At 48.9% G+C, this 11,257-nt stretch overlaps 1 protein-coding gene across 1 annotated transcript; it reads right to left on the minus strand.

The window, feature by feature from the left end:
* Window positions 1-942: 942 nt before the first annotated feature.
* LOC104168584 (CUGBP Elav-like family member 5) lies at window positions 943-10,592 on the minus strand (the record flags this gene model as incomplete). Its single annotated transcript, XM_009709209.1, has 4 exons — window positions 943-1,089; window positions 2,128-2,207; window positions 2,803-2,931; window positions 10,544-10,592. Coding segments are annotated over 4 exons (405 nt in total), but the record flags the coding sequence as incomplete, so codon positions are not given.
* Between the last annotated feature and the right edge of the window lie 665 nt (window positions 10,593-11,257).

The raw sequence follows: 11,257 nt of genomic DNA on the forward strand, positions 1-11,257 counted from the left end.
ATATGAGAACAGGTTTATTTGCGCCCCCGCCCCTTGAAAACTACTTTCAGTAACAATATCTATTTTCAAATTCTTTGTTTGACACAAACATATCTCATGCCTTGAGCAATTTCTGAGCCTCCTTCCATGGGCTTTATACTTGGTAGCAGAGACCTGAAAGTGACAGTCACCAAGAAGACCCAGAAGATCCTCCACCACAGCTGATTAGGGACTTGCTGAGTTTGGGACCTACCTCAAACATCAATGGCAATCACCACTATGGCTCCAAGGCAATGAGGTTCTCTCACTTAGATCCAAAGCACAGCCAATCCTGCTAGAGGAGGCCAGACTGCTGAAACACCTCTGACCATCTGCTACCCACTGCTCCCTCTCCAGCATCCTCCAAACCACACAGTCACACTAGCCAAGAGAGAAAACCCTAGGAGCTAAGGACAGCACTAGGGAGATTAGGGCCCTCCTGAGAATTTCAGCAGAGAAATAAACACATGAAGCTCGGCCCAGGGCTCTCATGGTGCTCCAAAAGCAGAGACACACACATTTGTACCATAGACCCAGAGGAAGAGTTCACAAGTTGTCAGACTGCCATGTCTGGCAGACATCACCCAGGAATCATGGCTCTGAGCTGACCTCAAAACAAGACAGAAAGCTACCGGGTCATGCTTGACCTGTTCCCAGACACCTCCGCCAGTCTACACCACATCAGAGAAATCCACCCTCACTTTTGAGAAGGTCCCAGCTCTCTCCTGTCACCCCTTCCAGGAGAGAAACATACAAAGACTAGGCTGCTGACTGGAGAAACTGAATCCAAGAACAACTCCCAGGTGCCGGGAAGCTTTCACGCATTTGTTACAGAGACCCATTTGTGGTCTCCCAGCCCAGGTATGGTGTTGCCCCGTAGCCAAGAGGGCAGCCTTTCCCCACACACACACGCGTGATACTCACAGCCTGCGCATAGGCGCTGTATGGGCTGAACGGCAAGGTGAGAGATGGAGTGAATATCCCCAGCTGCCCCACCATTTGCTGCATACGACGGAGGGTCCTCTCCTTATCTGTGTCAGCAAACTTCACCACTAGACTGGAGGAGGCGCCCTAGGCACAGAGAGAGGAGACAGAGAGAGGAGGCAGGGGGAGAAAAGGCCATGGAACAGCCAGAGAGTCAGCAGTCAGGCAAGGTGGGATGGGGCAGAACAGGCAGCAGAGAGGAGTGGGAAGATGAGCAGAAGAGCAAATATTGGTGTGAAAGTGCTCGGAAGCTGCCTGGAACCTGGGCTGTGCCCTTCTCCATCCATCCATCCATCCCTTCCTCCCTCCCTCCCTCCCTTCCCTCTCCTGCCCTTCCCCTCACACTCTAGGCCTTGCACAGCTGCATAAGTGGGTGCACACATCCCTGGCCACATTCACCAGGTGATGGTGCAGCCAGGAACACCCACTTGTCAGCCACAAGCACCATCTTTCTACCGCCATGAGCTTGGCTGGACTTGCAGAGCCGTTCCTGGTAGCTGGAAATACCCCTGCTGCAGCAATGCACTGTCCTGCCCACAAGATACCCCAATCCAGGTTAAAGACTGTCAGAGATGAGATCGCAACTGCAGCTCCACTTGCACAAGAAGGCACAGCTGCGGCTACGCAACCCCACACAATGCACAAAGCATCCCCATCCACACCCAGCCTGCCCCAGAGGCCTCCTCTACTGCCTAAATAAGAGATGGGTGGGGAGTGTGCTCAGACACTGGAGTCCTGACTGCTCACACTGCCGAATTGTTAGCTTGCACCCTGCTCAGTTTTGAACTACTCCAGGTAGCTGTCTCCAAAACAAATTCATGGCCTGGTTCTTGGCTCTCTTTTATTTAGCCTATAAGCTGCAAGTGCTATCACTACCAGTCTGGACAGACGTAGATACACACACCAGCCCAGGAGACAGGATGTTTCCCAAAGACAAGGGCACAGATGTGTACACACACCCCCCATCCCCACCCCCACCCCTCCCCACCCCCACCCCCCTGCAACACCTCAAGCTGGAAGCTGCAGTTGAACCTGTCATGGTTTTGGACAGTGAGGGGAAGTCACTGCAACGTGGTGATGGGAAGAGGATTAGGAAGAGGGTAGGTACCCTGGCCTCATACTCACGGGCATTGTCTGGCTGCCATGGAGTGCGTGGATTGCTGCCTGAGCCTCTGTGTGAGATGAGAACTTTACAAAAGCACAGCCTGGAAAGGGACAGAAAGAGCACAGGAGATTGCAGCAACAGGACTGCTGTTAAAGTGCCCCTTGCATCATCACGCAGGAGACAGTATCTGGATCTCAGGCAGGGCAAAGGAAAGCCACCCAAGAAAGTAGAGAACAAAAAGGATGGCTCATCCCAAGTCCTCTTTCCTGGAAAAAAACAGGGTCTCAAATTGCCGCTTCAATGATATACTCTATAGATGATGTCACCATCTCCACCCTTGCCCCTGATTACCTCTTCCCCAAATTCTCTATGTATTCGAATTGTGGGTACAAACATTTCAAATTGCAGACCCAGACTGAGCCAACAGGCTCACTAGTGATCCTAATAAATCAGCTACTTACTCATCGTGCTCTGCTTCCCCTCCTTCTACTTTGGGTCTCTGCTCGTCTATCCCAATCTTTCCTTGCAGCATACAACTCTTCCTGCCCTGCTCCCTATGCCTGGCTGTGGTAAGGGTTCCCAGAAAGATGGGGTGGGGAAATAAGTGCCCCAGTGGAAAGGAGGCACAGGTGGTGAGGCAGGTGAGCACTACCTGTAGAGCAGGGAGAAAGGGCACAACACAGAGGGGTTCACACCTTTGCTGTTACCATCAGGTCCACGGAGCACTGTACATTCATCAATGACCCCAAATGGTTCAAAGAGCCGGAGCACGTCATCCTCAGACTGCTGCTTATTTAACATGCCCACAAAGAGCTTCCTGTCCCCTAGGGGCAAACACAGAAACATCAACCTTCTATGAGGTTTACAGTCCAAAGCAGAAGGATAGGGACACTTAAGCACAAAACAGCCTAATGTTGAAAACATGCCTGGCATGGAAATGATTTGCTCTTGGCTGAAATGCTTCCAGGGTTGAGTATGCAGAGTCCTCCCAAGCTCCTCACACCTGCAAAGGTTTCTGTGGCTTCCCCTGCCCTACCCTCCCCAAAGGAAAACAAAAGATTAATAATTTCTTTCTATTCATTAGCCCTTTCCTTTGAATGATCCAACACAAATGGTAATAAGAAAAACTGCCTGGGCAATAATACCCTTATTGAACAATGTGTGAAGTCCACGAAGTACCCTAGGAAGTACGGCACACCAATCCAGGCAGGGTGAATAAATTCCAGGACTCTTGGCTTCTGTTTCCTTTTCCTTCTCTTCAAGATCGCCGTTTCCACAGCTGCTACGTAACCAAGCATCTTAGCTTTAATTTGCCCTTTCCTACCCAAGTCTAACCAGTACGTCTACCAAGCTGCCCTCTAAGGCCTGGAATAAACCCTGTCATCCTGGGTCCCAATCTGCCTCACCATAGGATCAGCCAAATGCAAGACAGTTGGGTGAGGGCCAACAAACAGCTCCATGGTCCCCACTCCCTCCCTCTCCAAGGGCATTTTGTACCCGTGTCACACTGGCAGGGGGGTTGGAAGGCTGGCCAGCACATCCAGGACTTTGAGCTCAGGGTCCTTCTGGGTTCTTCCATCAGCAGGGAGAAGTGAGAATTAAGGTTTCATTGAGATGGCCAAGTGTGGAGGTGGAATAAAGGTGCAGAGTGCTTTCTCCCTCTCTCTGTCCCCATCACTACACACAGGGGCCCATCACACAGCCTGATGCCATCCAGTCAAACACAGCAGTGGTTGGGGCAACATCTTCCATAGATTGCTGTGAACAGCTATTAAAATAGCACAACACTGAAATCCCACCCTAAATGCCAGCCCAATCTCCATTTTTGCAAGGAGACAGTTGTGCCAACTACAGAGTTAACCCTCCGCCACTGCCCCAAATGTGCACGGGGAGACATGACCCATAGGAGCGAGTATGTCAGGATACGGCTTGGGAGGAGCAGTGAGAAAGGATTCCTTATTGTTAGCGACAGATTCAGAGGGGCTGGCTTCAAACAAAACCAATGTAATGTGACACACGTCAGGGAAGTTGCTATCTGTTTGAGAGTGCAGTGACCTGAAAAACAACAGGTCTTGGAGCTACAGCAGCAAAGCAGGCTACAGGGGTGGGGGTGTGTATGTATGGCAGGAATGGATGACACATTACACATTCACACTGCTGGCAAAGCCCCCCCAAGCCCCTTCTTTGCTCCTCTTGGCTCAGAGGATGGTTCCCACCCAAGTAAGTAAGGAAGCTGCCTCCTCCCCCCTGCTCTGCCACATACAGACACACTTGGGAACACATGCAAGAAGTATCTACACAGAAAAGCAGATGCACACACACACCACTGATGGACAAGCACATAGGCCCACGCATGCACAGGAACATGCTTGCACACTGACCCAGCCCCAGCAGGTGCCTTCAGAAACAAACTTCCTCAGTAAGCAACAGCGATGTGCAGACAGATGCACTATTCCACCATGCAAACACCACAGGGAGCTACTTTATATGGCTGCAACACCCCACAGAGCCTAAGCACAAGCTCATGCAGGCACAGCTCTCCACTAGGCACTAGATGTACATGCAACAGCGCTGTCACTTTGATCCAGCACAGATAAAGGGTTAAAAGTGCTGCATCTAAGGCTTTTACACAGTCCCAAAAAGATACTCCTGATTTTGTATCACTGGAAGTGGCTGAAATATATGGCCTTGTGTATTTTTTAAAGGCCAAATTTCCCAGTTTTCCCATTTTCATGACTCCTTGGATAACTAAACCTGTGGGAATTTCATCCCCTTCCATTTTTCTTGCAATTATTTCTACATTTATCCCTGCACCTGCATGACAATGGTTACATTTTGGAGACACTATTTCAGTTGATTGAGTCCATCCAAAATTTAGTGCTCACTGGCAGTGCCCAATAATCCCCAGCCAAGGCACAGGAGCTAATAAACCAGATGCTATACAGTTGTCTTCTTAGCAGTAAGACAGCATCTGCCTCCACCCAAGGGCCAGCTCAGAAATGCTGGTGGGCAAACCAGCCAAAAAATAGCACCTAGAGACGGTGAAAATCTGACTGGAAGGGGAGTGGAAAAAAAAAAAAGGGACCAGTCAAGAACATATCTACTGGGAGGTGGAGAGGAGAATGGAAACCAAAGCAGCAGTAGCTCTGTGCTCCCATTAACATCACTTGGTGCCATATGTGATCCCAGTTTGGCTACGGCAGGTGACACTTGAGTTCTGCAGTGTTCCCCCTTCCTCTGCCCTTAATCTATATTGCAGCTGCAGCCAGGCCTTATTTCAGATATATGCACCAAGCTGCAGCCTTTGGACTGCAAACACAGCAGAAGTTCCTCAAAAAAGCACATCAACAAAGAGGAGAAACACACTGGGAAATATTTGCACTGACTTTACATGCTGTAAAATAATCCTCTGTTCTTTAAACTAACAAGCAAATAATTGTGGACTAAGACTTAACAGCCAGAAATGCACTTGATGGTCCTGCCTTGCTCTTTTGGGACTGCATCAGGCTGTCTTGGCTGTTTGGGTCAGGGTGGCAGTGGAGTGTCAAGACAATTGGGAAAGTCAGTTATATTAGAAATTTTAAAAGCTGGAACTCTAGGTAGGGGGAACATACAGCTACACAGACATAATTTTACTTTCATAACCCTGGCCTTTTTCTTCTGGATCTGATCTTGTGTAAAGTGAGGTTTTTGCGGAAGAATAGTGGGTAACCAGTGGAGAGTTGGATAAGTGGTTCCAGTTGTGGCTGATGACTAATTCAGTGCAAAGACCTGACGGTTATCACAGCCACCCAAAGCTTCAGTCTCTGCCAAGCAACAGAGGATGCAAGAGGCCACAACTTCGCAACGGATGCACTGAACAAAAAGGAAACTTGTCAACTTGCAATCAAATCAACATTAAACTACTAGTTGTTTTCTCCTTCAGAAGGCCTTGAAATTTTCTGGGTAATTCTTGTGGTTTCATCCTCATACCATTTCTGTTGGATTAAAAGCATTTTTCTTTCCCTGTACTTTGGGAAAGGTGCATTGAAGCAGTCGATGCTAGTCTCCATTCTTGCAGTTTTACTGCAGGTCTTCTGTTGTCTGACAGGGCTTACCAAAAGAATGTTTAGGAAATCCTGTGTTTATGCGGGAATTTCAGCTTTTCTTTCTTGCATTTGGAAGAAAAAAATGCCAGCCTTCCTGGCTATGCAGAACAGGTTAAAACTGTGACACCTTAGAGACGCAAGCTGTAAAGGCAAATATAAAGAAACACACCTATTCATTTTGAATCTTTTCTGAATGCCCCGAATGGCAATATTAGAAGGGGATAAAGTCACTAACAACATAAAGATTTCTTCACAGTTATTCTCGTTTCATACAGCCCAGTTCCCAAGACTGCATGTAGGAAAAGGATCCAGGCTTGTTCCCCTAGGATGCCTCTTTGCAGCAACTGGGGAACCTGTGAAAGTGCTCCTCTGCTGCTGACCTCTCTCCCTCTCCATGTGTTGGAGCCCAACCCATGATCTAGTGCCCTCTCGCTTCGGGCAGCTTCCAAATAGGGGCATTCCCCTACCAACAACCAAGCTGCTTCATCTCTCCACAACTGGGCTGAAACCCTGCAAGCTGTTTCACCTGACGTCTGCAGTCACCACTTCTAAAGTGGTCAATCCCAAATCAGCTGGCATCCTCAAGCCACTGCTGTGGGTCACTGACTCCTTTGGCTCCTCAGCAGGGACTCCTGCAGCGCTGGAAGATCTTCTCTCCCCGACTTGTTACAGCACACCCTCCTCCTGCCATTTTTCCTTCACTTTCTCTCAAGCTCTTGTTTTTCAGCCTCTGATTGGCAATTTCCCATGCTGTCCAGCAACCAAGAAAATTGTCTCTGATCTCTGACTGTTGAGTTCCCATGGAAACATGCTCTGAGCAGAGTCAGTCACCCAGGCGGCAGGAGGAGGGTTAGTGCAGAGCCGGTCGCCGATGAGGGACCATGGGAACAAGCAAGGGGTTAAGGCTGAATGCTTCAGCCATGAGGGAGAGAGAAGAGCACACAAACACTGGACACTGCTCCTCTTTAAACCCAGTGGATTTAGGTCATCTGGCCAGCACCTGTCAGCAGCAAAGATCAGGGAGAAGGAGGAAGCCCGCTCAAGCAGTTGGCTGTGGATGGGACGCAGCAAATCTCCTTGGGTATGCAGAGAGCTTCCTTGTCTCTGAGCAGTGCTAATGGGCTTGAGCTAGCTGTCGTACCACATCAGTGCAGCAGAGTGCTTCAGGTCCCACAAGAAGCAGAGACAAGCTCCTCTGCCCCCCCTCACTCCATCTCCTCCTGGCACTCCCAGGCTCACATCAGAGGCGTGAGGGAAAGGAGGAAAGAGCTGACAAAGCCTGTGCCAGAATCACAGGTCCCCCTCTGAACTAATCCAGGCAGCATCTTTTTACTAGTGAATTCCTTCTGCAGGATGCTCAGCGCAACTGAGCATCCAGATATCCCCATACAGGCCCTGCAGGGCTTTGCCAAAACTGCCCCTTTGGCACAAAAATTGGCATCTCTTAGACCAGGAGACAAATTCCAGTGCTTTGACTTCATGTACTTAATTCAGGGTGCTTAATTTGAGAGATGTCAGTCCCTGGAGAGTATAAAAGAGGTTCCTTCAATGATAATGCAGAGCAGAGCCTCACCGATGCATGCAGCTGTTCCCTTGATAAATTCCTAGTCCAAGCAGTTCTGCCCTGCCCCAAATCTTTCTTTTACGTCCTGCCAGTGTGGGGCTATTGCTATAGGGAATGGCTCTTCCCATATCTGCAACTTGATCATCCACTTCTCTGACAAGTGGAGCATCACAACAGAAACCTTTGGAAAGAGCAACCTGAGTCAGACAAATATAGGGTGTTGTCTTGATGCGGCTTCTGCCTCAGGAAAAATTCCAGTTTGTCATGGATCCTGCAGGAGCTACTGGTTTCTGAGCTCTGCAATGAAACTGGAAGGAAGCTAGGCACATGGGCTGAAGGGAGGCAGGTGTTCAGACTCCAAAGGCTGCTTTTCTCTGTGACCTTCTCCATGGGAAGCAGAGCTGATGCCCTGACATTTGCAGTTATTAGAGATTGTGGCACTTTTCATAAGCTTAGAGATTTCAGAGTCCAGTGCCTTGACCAAAAGCTTGCCTCCAAATCAACATCCTGTTTTTTACCCTGTTGGCCTATTTCAACTCGATTTGACAGAGAAGCTGAGGCAGCAGTTCCAACACATTCTGTGATACTAGATGGCTGTGTATAGAAAAGAGTTACTGCTAGTGTCTCACCAGGAAAAGAAAGACTGCAGAAACTACCTCAGCCTAGTATTAGACACCAGAGATTCCAGAGTTGCACTCATCAGAGACACAAACTGTTAAGAAAACAAAGCTGCAGTGGTTAGTCTATTCACAGCCTGAATGGTCTGTTTTTACTGCTGTTGCATGGGGGCTTAATGCAGGGGCATCAGCTGTGCATGGGTGGTACTGGTGAAGGTAAATGTGTGCATTTGCCTATGAATGTGTGTGTCAAGTGGGCACATGTATGTATTTGCAAAGCAGTGCACACATGTGGCATCCGTCTGTAGGTACATCTGCCTGTGTCTGTGTTGGCTGTGACAGTTGCTATGCAGCCATGTCCTACAGCCTGAGAGTGCATGGGATCTGTCCGTGTGTACATGTAATGGTTTTGTCATGTGGAGTTATTGATATGACTGGCAAAGGCTTTCCTACTCTCCTATGATTTTTTTTTTTAAAAGAGTCATTAGGAATAACCTCAGATACAATTACACAATTAATTAGAAATCTGGGGTGCACATTTTTAAAATCAATGCAGTGGGGGAAGGATTGACCACCTAACAGTTATATCTAGAAGCGATATGAGGTGCCAGTGAGCAGTCAGCTTCCTTTATCCCCACTGCAGGCATCTTGAAAGGACAGCTCATCCACTCCTAATATTGGTGTCAAGAGCGAGAGCATGAGTCACCCTGAAGGCACTGGTCTCTTTTTACTGTCTATAGCATGGACAAGGACCTTAAACTCAACCCTGAACCCAGGGGCTGAAGTAAGGTGAGATGAATCCACGCCTACATGTTTTAGGTGTGCTAGTTTCTTTGGAGGCTTAAGCCATAGTCCTTTTCAAAAGGAGCATGCCTATAGGTGGCAGGTCTGGGATTCTCAGTATAGCCCAAGGGAATAAAAATGCCCAGACTTCAGTAAAAGTCAGGTGTCTTATCCCTCAAGTAAGTAAGGAAAAGTCACAGAATCTATTTGGAAAACTGATCTGACTTAAACAGAAAAACTTTTTTTTTTTTTTAAAAAGGAGGATCACACAACCATAAATACACACATTCATATAAAATACATCTCATCTTCCTGCCAGTGCAATAATTAAAAATCACTACAAACTGCTTGGAAGTGACCCCTTAAAATTTAAAAGAAAAGCCTTCCAAATCTAAACACAGCATGCAGGATATGCTGCCCTACAGGACAAACAGTCTCACACAAATTCTCCCCTCCCCACTACCAAACTGCTTTCAGAAGCAGCACCAACAGCACAAAGCATGGAGAAGCAGATGCAGGAATGGAAAGAAAAGAAATGTATCAGTAAGACAAGGAAAAGCAGCAAAACAAGTTCATAAATTTGGAAAGGGCTGGAGTTGCAAACCTTTTCCACCTGCAGGAGGCATCTGAACTACTGTAAGCTCGCCGTTACATCGGCAGAGATTCTCATGTTCCCAATCTTCCAGCCCTGAACTACTCAGTATATGCTGCCCTAACCAAGCTGGTCTCCTGCAAGCTGACAGCACCTCCATCCCAGGCCTAAACTCCGGATCCTTTCCCTTCAGACACTATTTCCCCATCACATGCTGTTTTCTGCAACAGCACTTGGGCCTCGACAGTGCGATTGGGACTGCTGCAGGACTGAGATGGTCCAACAGTGACAGGGGAGGAAGAGGAGTGAGCTGCAGACAGGAGAATCAGCTGCAGAGCAGTGAGCTGAACAGGTTAAAAAGCCTGCAGGGATCTGGCTTTTATTCGGCTGATCAGGTTAAAGAATGGAGAAACCTCTTCCCAACTGCTTATACCCTCCAGGACCACTGCTGCCATACACCAAAGTGCATGCCTGCTTCAGTAACCTCCTGGGGCAGACACTGTCAGGCTAATAGTACCCTCAAAGGGCTGGGAAAGAGAGCGGAGTGGGCAGCCACATTATTACCCTTAGGACCTGGGGTGCTCTCAGCTGCCTGCTGTGCCCAGCTGAAGGCTTCCCATCAAAGCCTATCCCTAGACTCTCCTCCTGTCCCCCGAAATCCCTGTCACACACAAACATCCCTTCATACACACTGTGGGGATAGGAAGGCCAGGTCAGGACCCTGTCTCTTTGCCTGGTCACCCTCACAAGCACAAAGCCGTCAAAGGGGAAACAAGGAGAGATGACAACTACCTCCACGGCTCTCGCTGTCTGCGGGTTTCACTTGAATCGGGCGCGCCATCTGCAATGAAAGAGAAATGCAGAGGGTTAGAGCTTGGCCCATCTGCCTGGCACACGGTGCTGATGGCAGTGGCACCAGGGTGCCCCTTTCTGCCTGCTGTGCAGAATAGGAGAGTGGCAGAAGAGGGAACCAAGACATCGTGATGGCAACCAGAACCCTTGGAGAAGGGACCACATGGATTTCAGACTTCTCAAAAAGAAACCTGGCACTTTTCCCTGCTCAGCTGCTTGCCTGCAGGGAACAGCTCTCCTGGAAGTGCCCACCATGCATAAATCTCCACCTCCTCAGACACAGCAAGTGGCAAAGAAAGGACTCCAAGGAAGCAGCTCATCACCATGAGACTGGAGACTGAACAGCGGTCAGGGTGGCCTAAGCTGAGACTATGCCTGGAAGCTCTTCCTATGCCCACCCTGACTCAACGCAGGCATGGTCACCTCACCTAACTGAGCCACTTAACTTCCCTTGCAGGAGGGAGGAAAGACTGCCTCTGAACTTGGCTAGGAGCCGTACAGCAAGCAGGCACGTTACGTTTCCCCTTCCCCAGTTCTCATGCAGTCAGAGCTCTGTGCAGCAGAGTGGCTCCAAAGAAGGGCAGTGCTGCTCTCCAGCAACATGTCCTGTCCACAAGGGGAATGCTCAGGTTGAAAGTGACAAAACTCTCACTT

Source organism: Cariama cristata, unplaced genomic scaffold, assembly GCF_000690535.1.
Source record: "Cariama cristata isolate BGI_N322 unplaced genomic scaffold, ASM69053v1 scaffold38881, whole genome shotgun sequence".
Classification (NCBI taxonomy): Eukaryota; Metazoa; Chordata; class Aves; order Cariamiformes; family Cariamidae; genus Cariama; species Cariama cristata.